Here is a 14,398-nt window from a genome sequence, read left to right on the forward strand (position 1 = left end):
GGACTGGATCTCCGAAATGGAGACAATGTTTGAAATTTGCGAATATAGCAACAGGTAGAAGACCGCTCTTGTGATCCCTCTGCTAAAATATGGCGTGTTGAGTTGGTGGAAGTTGTTGGCCAACTCTATGCCCAAGGGAGAAGCGAGCAACATGTCTTGGGAAGACTTTGTGGAACAACTAAAACTGCAATACTGATCTGAGCAGGACCTTCTGGAAATCAAAAATGAGTTTTAGAATTTGAAGAAGGGGAAATTGAGCGTTACTGAATATGCTCCTAGTTTCACAGAAAAGATGAAGCTTATCCCATATTTAGTACCAACAGAACTCTCTAAGGTCAACAAGTTTGCCCTTGGACTACCAGCGGATTATGGTCCAATGGTTAAGAAAGCAACCACATTGAAAGCCACCATCTGGGCTGCTAGAAATGTTGAGACCCAGATCAGGGAAAAGGGTCTGGAAAGGTCAGAGGTTGGTGAAAAGAGGAAAATCGATGGATCTTCAGGGTCCAGCAAGGAAAGTAAATTCTTGAAATCTAGTTCGAGAGGAAGTGGAGGAAAGGTAGAGGCGAAATGGTACGACAAGTGTAAGAAGAAGTATCATGGGAAATGTGACGGGAAAGTGGTCACATGCTTCAAATGTGGAAAACCAGGGCATTATGCTAACAAATTCACCCTCACCAAGAAAGTTTGCTATGGTTTCGGTGAGGAGGGACATATCTCGAGGGATTGTTCGAAGAAGAAGGAGGCAGCAAAACCCAACATTCCGCCAAAGCCGAAGGCGAGAGCCTTCCAGATGACACTGGAAGCTGCTAAATATGAAGTTGATGTCGCTTCAGGTACCTTTCTCGTAAACAAATTGCCTGCCCAAATTTTATTTGATTCTGGAGCCAACTACTCCTTTATTTCGCATGAATTTGGTAGAAAACTAGCTTTGCCTGACGATAGACTAGATAATGCTTTATTAGTCGAAGTTGATAGTGACAAGTTTGTACCGGTTAGCCATCGTATGAAAAACATCTTAATTGACTTGAATGGGAATAAGTTCCATGAGGAATTATTGCCTATAGAACTTAACGGTTTCGACATCGTATTGGGAATGGATTGGCTTAGCGCCAATGACGCTGAGATATTGTGCAGAAAAAGATATTCAAGGTAAACCCGCCAGGGAAAGAGTCATTTATGGTGTATGGGGACAAACACAGAGTAAGTTCTGGGATCATTTCTCTAATGAAAGCCAGAAAGTCTTTGGCCAAAGGATGTACATCATATTTGGCATTTGTGATTGATGCAAAGAAGGAGAAAAAAGAGATGCGGAGCATTCCTGTCGTATGTGATTATCTGGAAGTATTTCCCGAAGATCTTCCTGGATTACCGCCTGATCGGCAAGTAGAATTCCGTATCGACCTGTTACCAGGGACGACGCCTATAGCAAAAGCACCTTACCGACTAGCACCGACGGAGATGAAGGAGCTGATGATGCAACTTCAGGAGTTATTGGAAAAAGGTTTCATTAGACCTAGTTCATCACCCTGGGGAGCTCCGATGCTATTTGTAAAGAACAAGGATGGAAGTATGAGAATGTGTATTGATTATAGAGAGCTGAACAAGGCAACAATAAAGAATAGGTATCCGTTGCCAAGGATTGATGACCTATTCGATCAACTACAAGGTTCAAGTTATTTTTCAAAGATCGACCTAAGGTCAGGATATCATCAGCTAAAGGTGAAAGAGCAGGATATAGAGAAGACTGCATTTAAAACGCGATATGGACACTACGAGTTTTTGGTTATGTCGTTTGGACTAACCAATGCTCCAGCAGCATTCATGGATTTGATGAACAGGGTTTGTAATCCGTTCCTTGATAAATCTGTGATAGTGTTCATAGATGACATTATGATTTACTCGAAAAGTCAAGAGGAGCATGGTAGACACTTACGAGAAGTGTTAGAAGTCTTGAAGAAGGAGAAGTTGTATGCTAAGTTCTCCAAATGTGATTTTTGGATTAGAGAAGTCCAATTCTTGGGTCACGTGGTCAACCAAGAAGATATAATGGTTGATCCGGCGAAGATTGAAGCTGTGACATAGTGGGAGCAACTGAAGAGTCCCACGGAGATCAGAAGCTTTTTGGGATTAGCCGGATATTAACGAAGGTTTATCCAAGGCTTTTCTTCGATCGCTAGTCCGTTAACAGCTTTGACCCACAAGGGAGCTACTTATGCTTGGAGTGATAAGCATAAAGAAGCATTCAAGAAGCTAAAGAAGAAGTTATGCGAGGCACCGATTTTATCTCTACCCGATGGAGTTGAAGACTTCGCTGTTTATAGCGATGCGTCTGGGGTTGGATTGGGTTGTGTTTTGACCCAAAGAGATAAGGTGATCACGTATGCATCTCGACACCTAAAAGAGCATGAAAAGAACTCCCCGACTCACGATCTGGAGTTGGCAGCGGTAGTTTTCGCTCTAAAAATATGGAGGCATTACCTCTATGGCACGAAGTGCAAACTTTTCACTGATCATAAGAGTCTCCAATATCTCTTAGTCGGAAGGAATTGAATATGAGGCAACGATGCTGGCTAGAATTACTTAAAGACTATGACTGTGAGATACTTTACCATCCCAGTAAAGCTAATGTTGTTGCTGATGCTCTCAGTCGGAAAATCAATCTTGAAAGAAAGAGGCCAAGAGCCTTGAGAATAGAAGTTGTCTCGACTATTTTGGAAAGTATAAAGAAATCTCAAAGGGAAGCTTCTGAAAAGAATGACCGAAAAGAGGAACGTTTGGGTAAAACATTGGTGTTCGATGCTAACGGTCATGAACTGAAGGTATTCCAAGATCGGGTTTGGGTACCTAAGTCGGGAGGAATAAGAGATGTCCTGATGGAAGAAGCTCACAAAACCATGTACTCCATTCATCCTAGTAGCACAAAGATGTATAGGGACCTGAAACCCTATTATTGGTGGCTGACGATGAAGCTCGACATTGCGAAGTATGTGGCGGAGTGTGTGACATGTGCGAGAGTCAAGGCACAACATCAGAAACCATACGGGAGTTTAGAACCTTTACATGTGCCTATGGGTAAATGGGAAAACATTGTTATGGATTTTGTCACTAAACTACCCAAAACGAAGAATGGTCACGACATGATTTGGGTGGTCGTTGATCGATTCACTAAGAGTACGCATTTCATAGCAGCCAAGGAAAAATGGTCTATGGAAAAGCTTGAGAATTCTTACGTGAAGGAAATTGTGAGGCTTCACGGTGTTCTGTTAACGATTGTGTCAGATTGTGACAGCCGTTTCACCTCACGATTTTGGAAAAGTCTACAAGAGGAATTGGGTACCAAGTTGTGTTTAAGTACAGCTTACCATCCACAGACTGATGGTCAGAGCGAAAGAACAATACAAACATTGGAAGATATGCTGAGAGCATGTACCCTGGAATTCCAAGGTAATTGGGATGAACATATACCTTTGGTAGAATTTCCCTACAATAATAGTTTCCACTTGAGCATTAAGATGGCACCTTATCAAGCTTTGTACGGATGGAAGTGTCGTATGCCGTCTTGTTGGCTTGAGGCTGGGGAAAAGCAGTTTATGGGACCGGAGATAGTCCATCAAACTGCTGAAAAGTTGAAGATAATTAGGGAAAGAATGTTAGCTGCTCAGGATCGTCAAAAGAGCTATGCTGACAAGAAAAGACGGCCGATAACTTTTGAAGTTGGGGATTCGGTCTTACTTAAAGTCTCGCCGTGGAAGGGACTTATAAGATTTGGTAAAAGGGGAAAGTTAAGTCCAAGGTTTATTGGACCGTTTAAAGTTCTTCAGAGGATTGGGAACCAAGCTTACAAGCTCGAACTACCAGAAGAACTAAATGGAATTCATAACACTTTCCATGTGTGTTATTTGGGGAAATTCACGGGAGAAGTTCTCGACATGATTCCACTTTCGGAGTTGAGAATCGATGAGAACAAAAGTTTGATTGAAGAACCAGAGGCAATCGTTGACCGAGAGACTAAGAAGTTGCGGCGCAAGATGATCGAGTTAGTGCTTGTCCGATGGAAACACACGAATGGGCCAAATCTCACCTGGGAGGCGGAGAGTGATATGATGAGTCGCTACCCGCATTTGTTTGTTGATGTATGATTCCGGGGACGGAATCATTCTAAGTTGGAGAGAATTGTAACCCCCATGTTTCTGGGCTTGTCATTAATAGCGATGTAATAGTCTAGGTTAACCTTTGTAACCCGTTGTGAAATAATAGAAGTGTATTATTTGAGTATTATGTGTTTTGTGCTTAATTGTGTGTCTTAATTTAATTAAGAATAAAGAATAAAATAAGCATCAAAATTAAAGTGTGAGATAAGCCGATATCTAATGGTTAATGTTGTAGTAGTTGAGACGAGGTTTCCAAAAATATAAAGAATGTTGAAATCCGAGTTATAACAAAGAAGTTATGACCTGTCGAAGTTTCTCGACAAAACCGGTGTGGCACAGCGTGACGTAAATAGTAAATTTACGAATGAGTGATATTTGGCCTTAGTGATCAACACAAAAGACGTAGATAATGTTGAACCGAGAGCGTGCATAAAAAGAATGCCCAAATCTGACTTCGTATGAGGAAGTTATGATTTTCCGAAGTTTCGACTTAGTAGTATGTAGCCCGAATACTCGATTTGAGATCAAGCGGTTTTTAGCCGAAACAATCTAAACGAGAATCGAAGATCTCGTTGATAATAGTCCAACAATAAAAAGACAGACGAGAACGGACATCTGATGAAGAAGTTATGAATTTATGATGGAGTTTCTTGTCCAGGCCTACTAAAAATAAATAATAAAAATAAAAGTCAAAATTAGCCGACGGAGTCTAAACAAAAGTTGTAGAGCGTAGTCTCACCTTCTCGTGAATATAAAGAACGTCGAAAACGGAGTTCGTATAAAGAAGATATGAATTTTTGAAGTTTATTAAATAATTAAAATATAAATTTAATTATTAAACCCGATATTATCCGGAGAGGAGTCACCGGACTTATCCGGGTTACGCCCAGCGTAAGGCTGTACGCCCAGCGTACAGCGAAGCATGACCAGCCTCGCACTCGAGTACTCCGAAGACGTAAGTAGTGACGTTTTTGGGTCGCGTACGCCCAGCGTACTCCGAAGTTACGCCCAGCGTAACCCCAAAGCTCAGCCCCTATAAAAGGGCATGCGAGGGCAGCCAATTCTTTTGCCATTTTCTTCCTTTCTCTCTAAGTTTTTGCATCATTTTGCGTGTCAATTATATCCCGAAGCCCCGGTATCATTCCCGAGCCCCGAAGCAAGTTCCGAAGCCCCCGAGGATCCAGAGAAGTGAGATTCCCGAGCCGAAGCCCTGCCCGCAAGGAGCCCGGTTTTTGTGAAGATCTTCCAGATCTACCGAAGAAACACTACTTCTACAAATCGTAGTGTTGTCCGATCATCTTCTGATCAAGTGAGTGTATAGTCCCTTCCAATACACGATATTATACAAGTAATCGTTGAATGTATTTAAGAATATGGGTTGTGTGAGGGTATTATTATTATCTTCTAACACATAGACTTATATGACTCTCCTTGAAATTTCTTGTTATGTGGTTACGTATTACTTGCTATTTGGATGGAATATTGAAAGAGCATGCTATATAGATTTTTTTATTATGTATAAACATGTATATTTTTATCTACTAATATGTTGGGTAGAACATGGGTAGACAGTTGGTGTGCAATGAAATAAACTGATGAGAGGCCTCATTGTTGGTGTTATTCTAGTGATTCAGCAGAGTATGGATGACGACCACGGACTCTTTCTAGACAGTCCTGTGGAACACTAGCAGGGCCCCAAGCCTGACCCACTCAGTTTATTTGTATTACAGGAAGTGGCGCAAGAGCATAAGATGGATGAATCATCAAGTTGTTTTGTTTACAAGTATGTATATGTATTTATTTGTTGAATGTCTTGTAATGTTATCGTTTATGCTTTATGGTATGTATCAGAACATGACATCCCGATTTTTTATTATGAAATGAAATTATATTTCTTTATGAAATGTTTTGATAAAAATCTATTTTATCATGTTTTGTTTTTTGGAACAAATTCCGCACCTCTTTTAAAATCAAAAGGATTTACTCTGAAAATGTTTAAAAAGCATGAATGAAACCGGTCTTTTCTGGCCGAGATTTTGGGGATGTCACAGTCAACACCCAACAAGTATGTTGGGCGTACAACCCCTAACGTTCGGTGTACTATCAGATTAAGCACTCGACAGGGATCCACCAGGCTACATTGTGCGTAGTTGTTAGTACGCATGACGTACTCCACAGACTTCCATTTCCTCACTTTTGGGGTCTTAATCCATTAAGACAACCATTTCATCTATAGATCTAACTAATTTATGACCTCTTAATCCATAAATTCGTGGTCTTTCAGCCTTTGCATGGCTAAGAGAGACTAAAACACCATTTCACACATTTTAAAGTACTTTACTTGTGTATAAGGTCAAAAGAAAGATTAAGCAAGCATTTTTATCAACCTATGTGCCTTAAGATACATGAAAGGAAAGCTTAAACTCTACGGAGAGTCTCAATACTCAAAAGGTCCAAACTTGGGGACTTAAACTCATGAATCTTAAACTAAAGAGATCTAGAAGAACACTAGCCAAGGTATAAGCTTTATACCTTAAAATGATGCATAAAGGCAGGGAGTTTCTGGATCTCTAAGTTGGATGACACCTTCTTCTTCTTCTTCTTCTTCTATAACCTTCTTCTTCTACAAGAGTCAAAAACCACTCAAAACTTGAAAAAACACACACTTAAGCTACACACACGAAATTAGGGTTTACAGAGGGTTGGAGGCTGATAAGGATGACTAGAAATGAGACCATAATGTTCTTTATATAGGGACCAAAGAAATATTAGGGTTTTGCATCTGAGACTAGTACGCCCAACGTATTAGGTGACCTCCGCGATCTGCATGGTGCATGAGTACGTTGCGCGTACTCATGTGTATGCCCTGCGTACTGACTTGCCAACTTATCATATTAAGGGACTGATTTTGACTTAAAAAGGAAAGATTCAAGAATGATAATTGTACCTCATTTTAGGATGTTACAATTCTCCCCCACTAGAATCAGACTTAGCCCTCGAAGTCCTCCTCCGGAAACGGCTTAGGATATTGCTCAAGCATCTCGGACTCCGATTCCTATGTCCACTATGACCCTCTATGTTGCTGCCATTGAACTTTGACCAAGATGGCCACAGGCTTCTCTACATAATTCAGGCGATCATCGACCTGAATGTCCTCTAAGGGAACCCCACCTGCCTCATCGTCTATACATTTCCTCAACTAGGATACATGGAAGGTATCATGGATCTAACTTAACTCCTCCGGTAGCTCCAACTGGTAAGCTACCTTGCCCACACGGGCCAACACTCGAAAAGGACCAATAAATCTGGGACCCAGCTTGCCACACTTCCTGAAGCAGATAACACCTTCCAAGGTAACACCTTCAGGAGTACAAAATCCCTCACCTGAAACTCTAACTTAGAGCGCCTCCAATCTGCATAACTCTTTTGACGGCTCTGCACAGTCAAAAGCCTTTGCCGAACTTGTTGTATAAGCTATGTCGTCTTGAGCACGACTTTCGTGCTCCTCATGACCCTCTACCCTACTTCACCCCAGCAAATAGGAGTTCGGCACCTCCGACCATAAAGGAGCTCGAACGGGGGCATACCGATACTGGCATGATGGTTGTTATTATAAGAGAACTCAGCCAAAGGAAGATAGGAGTCCCAACTCTCACTAAAATCAATAACGCACGCAGCATATCCTCGAGCGTCGGAATCGTCCGCTCGCTCTTCCCATCCGTTTGCAGATGGTATGCGGTGCTAAAATGTAGTCGAGTACCTAACTCCTCATGGAACATCTTCCAAAATCTGGAAGTAAAATGCACATCTCGGTCAGACACAATAGATGTCGGCACCTCATGTCGAGCCACCATCTCACAAACATAAATCTCGGCCAACTTCTCTGTAGAAGGGTTGTTACTTATAGCTAAGAAGTTAGCACTCTTCGTCAAACGATCCATTATCACCCAAATAATGTCAACGTCCCTCGCAGTCCTCAGTAACTTAGTAATCAAACCCATAGTAATATATTCCCACTTCCATAGGGGAACCTCCAGAGGCTACAATTTGCCATGAGGGCGTTGGTGCTCCGCCTTGACCTTTCGATAAGTCAAACATCTCTCCACAAACCATGACACATCTCTCTTCATATATGACCACCAATAATTATGCTTCAGATCAAGATACATCTTTGTGGCCCCCGGGTAGATAGAAAACCTCGACATGTGGGTTTCCTCCATCAAAATTTGTCGGGCCCCACTCATATACGGCACCCATACTCGCCAATGGAGAGTCAAAAACCCTTTACTGTCCATATCGAATGCCGAAACCTGACTGATCACCCGCTCACTCTTACTGTTTTCTTCTTTTATGGCCTCTGTGTGCTTCATTGATGATCTCTAAAACTGGAGTCATCATTGTCATCCTCATTCATACATCTCGCATCGGGGTACTCACGACCCTCCGGCTCAAGGCATCGGCCACCACATTAGCCATGCCTGGGTGATACAAGATCTCACAATCGTAGTAGTCCTTCACTACATCCGACCAATGAAATTACCCATTCTGGAATATATGGTTATTTTGTGGGAAAAAAAATTATATTAAAAAAAATTCCAAAAAAATGTTTAGGTTACTCGATTTCCCTATTTTAAAAGTACATTTTAAGTTTTATTACATTTACGTTGAAATAGCTCTTCCTCTCACTCTACACACTCAAGCTCGCTAGGGTTCTCACTTATGGAAATGGTAGTCGCAATTGAAGGCCATAAGTGCCTTTAAATATGGCTCGGGCACAAAGATTTAGGGTTTCTGCCAACAGCGCGGACTCGTCGAGTCACCTCACCGACTCGTCGAGTCCATTCATTAATCTGAGTCATCAGTCGCGACCTTACTCGACGAGTTGAGGCGTCAACTCGTCGAGTCTCTCTTCTTAACTCAAAAGAAAAATACTTAAATGATGATACCTGGAAATCCGGATGTTACATTTTGTTTTTTTATTTCATAGATTTCTTCATCAACAAATAATGTTGCTACAATTAAACAAAAATAAATAATTTTGCTAAAACATAATACAATAGGAAGTTTGTTCACATTTAGTCATTGAACTTTGTAGAGGGAAATGAACTTTCGATTTTGTTCACATTTAGTCACTAAACTTTTTTTCATTATCTATTTGCCACTAAACTATTGAAACTGTTCACATTTTACCCTTATGACCGGCAACAGCCGGTCATAAGGGTAAAATGTGAACAGTTTCAATAGTTTAGTGGCAAATAGACAACGAAAAAAAATTTAGTGACTAAATTTGACAAAAGTCGAAAGTTCGTTACCCTTTCAAATCATTATCCCATAAAAAAATGGATCAACTTTTACCACATGAGGTCATGAACAAAAAGAAATACAATTAATATTATACATACAGAATTACATATGTATATATGACGCCGACGGCCAGCAACTATGAGTTTTTCTGTGTAAAGACTTTTACTCGGTGCGGACACACAAATACGACAGACCCCTCTCCGACTCTCTCTCTCTCTCTCTCTCTCACGATTCAGGTCAGTCCATTTCTTCCTTTTGATCCATCTCAGTCCTTGAGCTTTAACAATGGAGCTCATCGTTGATTTTTGTTTGTTCTGTAATTCTGTGGATTCAGTAAAGAGTGTTAGAATCATGAGGCTAGTCACTGGATTTTCAGTTTACTCTTTGACTTTGAATTGAAATTTGAACTCTAGTTCTGTTTCTTCAAGCTGATACCAGCAAATCCTTTTATATGCTCCTTATTCTCTCCGTTTGTGTCATGATACTGTGTTCGCAACTTTTTTTCCACTTTTTATCTTGTGCATGACCTAGGTTTGAGATTTTACTTGAAATTGAATCCTTTTAAATATGCAATTTCGATGTATAAGTAGAATTTTATTTTATTTCGTATTAATATCTATGTTTCTTACATCCGTATGGAAACTATCTATGTTTGATTTCGATTTCGATCATTTATAATCTCCACTTGAGTGAGCATCTAGATGTTAAAATTCAAGGAAACAATAGGTTTTACTGATGAGTATCACTCGGATTGTTCTGTTCCTACTTTAATGGAACTGCGACATAATGCAGATTGATTTAGATGTCGGGTGGGGGATCTCAAACGAGTTTGAGAAAAGCTCTTGGAGCCATTAAGGACAGCACCACTCTCAATTTGGCCAAAGTCAATAGTGATTATAAGGTAATGAAACATTTTGAATGTTTTTATGTATGATTGTTACTTTAATATCCCCTGTTTGTTTCAATTCTGTAGGAATTGGATGTAAATATTGTTAAGGCCACTAATCATGTTGAGCACCCTGCAAAAGAGAAACACATGCGAGGTGTGTTAACTTTGTTTCTATAAAACTCTCTCTTTGTGGTCTATTAACAGAAGGGAGACCTGATATTTCCCTAATCCTGGATCCATTATTGCAGCTATATTTGCAGCCATCTCTGCTACAAGACCTAGAGCTGATGTTGCATATTGCATCCATGCTCTTGCAAGAAGATTGTCAAAGACACACAATTGGGCAGTATGTATCCCTATTCCCTACCCTATTATTGAATCTCTTTAGTTTAACTAACATTTCTCATAGAAAGCTTCATCTTTTTTCAGGTTGCTTTGAAAACTCTAATTATTATTCACCGAGCCTTAAGGGAGGTAGACCCCACATTTCAAGAAGAGCTTCTTAACTATGGAAGAACTAGTAACCATTTGCTCAACTTATCTCACTTCAAAGATGATTCTAGTCCAAATGGTACCTTACCTTAACTAAGCTGTATATATAATAGAACTGATCAATTAATGTTTAATGGAATTTATGTTGACTTTTTGACCAGCATGGGATTATTCTTCCTGGGTTCGGACTTATGCTTTGTTTTTGGAGGAGAGACTGGAGTGTTTCCGTGTCTTAAAGTATGATGTTGAAACAGAACGTCTTGTAAGATAATAATTTATCAAGTTATCATTTGATTAAACACCAATTTTTATAAAAGTTAAATAACTCTTGCTTACGAATTTTGATCCAGAGAACAAGAGATTTAGATACTCCAGAGTTGCTTCAACAATTACCAGCTTTGCAACAACTTCTATACCGTGTGTTAGGTTGTCAGGTATCATCTATACTTGTCTTTTTTTGGACTAAATGAATTGAAATTATATTTTGCTATTTATTTCATTTAACCCTGGTGAAAATCATTTTCTTCTATGCAGCCACAAGGAGCAGCAGTTGATAACTTTGTGATTCGTTTGGCACTTTCTATGGTTAGTAACATCTATCATGAGAAGGGTATTCATGTCTTTTGTACAATGCACACAAACACAGTACAACCTGATCTGTCATGTCCTGACTCAGGAGTCTGACCATATTTTATTTACTTGATCAGGTGGCTTCCGAAAGTGTCAAAGTGTACAAGGCAATTAATGAAGGTTCACTTAATTTGGTTGATAAAGTAAGGTGTTAATTTTGGGTATAAAATTTCAAACTTCATTTTCTGAATAATTAAATATCTAAATTGGTGGAGTTTATGTGAACAGTTTTTTGAGATGCAAAGACATGATGCTCTTAAAGCTTTGGATATATATAGAAGGGCTGGCCAGCAGGTATATTTAGGGCTAAATCCAAGAAACAAACAACAATTTCCAAGTTTTTTTTGGTAAATTCCTGAAATACCCTTCCTTGTTTCCAGGCAGAGAGATTGTCTGAGTTTTATGAAATATGTAAAAGTCTTGACATGGGACGTGGTGAGACGTTTATTAAGATTGAACAGGTATGATTTACCTTCTTGTATAACAAGTTTTTAATTTTTTTTTTTTTAATTTCCATTTTTTTATTCATGATTGTGAAGCCACCATCATCATTCACACAAGCTATGGAAGAATTTGTAAAAGAAGCTCCTCGTGCTTCATCAGTTGACAGAAAACCAAAAGGAATTCTCGCCATAGAACACAAAAAAGTGGCAGAGGCGGAGGTGGAGGTGGAGGTTCCGGCCAAACTGCCGCCATCACCGCCAGCAGAACCACTACTGGAGCCTGAGCCTGAACCAAAGCCAGTTAAAGTGGAAGCTCATGTTGCTGAAGCAACACCGGATTTACTGGTAATTTGGTTAATAATTGGTATTAAAGTGGAGTATATTTTATTTTTGATTTTTTTTTGTAGGGTCTGAATGATACTCTTCAAGAAGTCTCTGAATTAGACCAGAAGAATGCTATGGCTTTAGCTATTGTTCCAATGTGTAAGTAATTTGATACTCGACTGAATAAACCATCTGAACGAGACTAAATGACCATTTTACCCTCTTACATTCCAAAAAACAAAAAACAAATATCCAAATATTCATTACTAATCATATATAGTATTGCAGCTGATGAACAAGGGTGTGGTGCTCCAATTTCATTTAATGGAAGTGCAGGATGGGAATTAGCCCTTGTAACTAACGAAACCACTGCATCTTCAATCAAACTGGTATGAATATCCATGACTTTATATTTTAAAACACTTATATATATATATATATATATATATATATATATATATATATATATATATATATATATATATATATATATATATAATTAAATTACGCTGTTTTGATAAAATTAGGGTGGAGGGCTGGATAAACTTACACTTGACAGCCTGTACGATGATGCAATGAGAAGAAGCAACCAAAACCAGATCCAGACCCCAGCAAGTTACAACCCGTGGGGCCCACAAGGTTCCATGATGGCACCACAGACTGGACCGGACCCATTTTATGGTTCGACCATGATGGCTGCACCACACAATGTACAGATGGCAGCCATGGCTCAGCAACAACAAATGATGATGCCACAACACGGTTCAAACCCGTTTGGGAACCTGTATCCCTGCAACCCGGTTCGACCCTATGATCAATATAATGGGCTTATTTAGAATTAGTTATTATTTTTACAGAAAAAGGAGTTGGAAGTGTAGGTGATTGATATATATATCTTGGTATACACAGACTATACTGTAGAATCGAATAGATATCTTTTAAGGTTGAAGAATATTGGTTTCTATTATGTACCTGATTTACATTTCACATGATAGAACTAGAAAGATTTGTTTTTCTTTTGTAGATTCTTGTATAAAATGTATAACGATTGGGTGGTGTACTGTGGGACATGTATCGGACTACAACTATGTGACTGCCTTCCTCATTAATCATCAACGATTATATATACAGCAATTATCCTACCACCAGATAAGGATAAGGATAGACTGATTCGAAATACATTCAAATACAACTGTAATCCTAATCTGATATGATAGCTATCGTTAATACTCCCCCGTAGTCGTAGCGGGATGCGAAGATTAGATCTGAAATCTAGAAACAACTAACGAGGAAGGCCTTTGGTGAAGATATCAGTGTACTGATAAGCAGACGGTACATGAAGAACATGAACATGTCAGAGTGCTACCTTTTCTCGAACAAAATGAATGTCAAGTTCGATGTGCTTGGTACGTTAATGTTGAACGGGATTACCAGAAAGGCAGACCGTAGAAACGTTGCCGCAATAAACAAGTGAAGCACGTAGGAGTGGGACATGAAGTTCACAAAGAAGGTTACGGAGCCAACATGTTTCGGCAACTACATTTGCGACTGCACAATATTCTGCTTCGGTACTGGAGCGAGATCATGTAGGTTGTCAGCAGACCATGATATAAGGTTATCCCCGAGAAAAAACACAATAACCAGATGTGGATCGTCGAGTATTAGGGCAACCAGCCCAGTGAGCATCTGTGTAAGTGATAAGTTGAGTCGGTCGGGACGAATAAAGACGCAAACTAAGAATACGTTTGAGAGCATTAAAATGAGGAACTCGTGGTGCATGCGTGAAAAGACACACCTATTGAACCGCATAGGAGATGTCAGGCCTTGTAAACGTAAGGTATTGAAGTGCACCAGCTAAACTTCGATACAAAGAGGGGTCATCAACCGGATCACCAATCATGAGGCTAAGTTTGGAATGAGTATCAACCGGAGTGGTCAGTGACGGAGCTTGAAGTTATGATTTGGGGGGCCCGAAAATAAAGTACGTATAAAGATTGAAGAACAAGGGGGCCAAAGTCAAATTTTATAGTTTTGGGCATAATATGTAACATTTTCAATACTTATGGACTATATATATAAAAAAAAATAGGGGGGGGGGACAGCCCCCCTGGCCCTATAAATGCTCATTCCATGGGAGTGGTAACATAGCTCGCTTGATAATT

At 39.7% G+C, this 14,398-nt stretch overlaps 1 protein-coding gene across 2 annotated transcripts; it reads left to right on the forward strand.

Annotated features, from left to right (window-relative positions):
• Positions 1 to 9,568: 9,568 nt before the first annotated feature.
• Positions 9,569 to 13,259, forward strand: LOC111881854 (putative clathrin assembly protein At5g35200). 2 transcript variants are annotated; one of them, XM_023878243.2, is made up of 15 exons: positions 9,569 to 9,694; positions 10,251 to 10,359; positions 10,432 to 10,501; positions 10,596 to 10,693; positions 10,777 to 10,918; positions 11,001 to 11,101; positions 11,190 to 11,273; positions 11,374 to 11,424; positions 11,547 to 11,612; positions 11,698 to 11,763; positions 11,850 to 11,930; positions 12,009 to 12,257; positions 12,320 to 12,395; positions 12,525 to 12,625; positions 12,764 to 13,259. In XM_023878243.2, exons 2-15 carry the CDS (start codon positions 10,261 to 10,263, stop codon positions 13,070 to 13,072), a joined length of 1,593 nt encoding a protein of 530 aa, XP_023734011.1. In that variant the 5' UTR covers positions 9,569 to 9,694; positions 10,251 to 10,260; the 3' UTR covers positions 13,073 to 13,259. The 2 variants fall into 2 exon arrangements, with proteins under 2 accessions (XP_023734011.1, XP_023734012.3); XM_023878244.3 differs by having other exon boundaries at positions 9,591 to 9,694; positions 10,261 to 10,359.
• Positions 13,260 to 14,398: the final 1,139 nt, after the last annotated feature.

Source organism: Lactuca sativa, chromosome 5 (genome assembly GCF_002870075.4).
Source record: "Lactuca sativa cultivar Salinas chromosome 5, Lsat_Salinas_v11, whole genome shotgun sequence".
In the NCBI taxonomy this organism is placed as follows: Eukaryota; Viridiplantae; Streptophyta; class Magnoliopsida; order Asterales; family Asteraceae; genus Lactuca; species Lactuca sativa.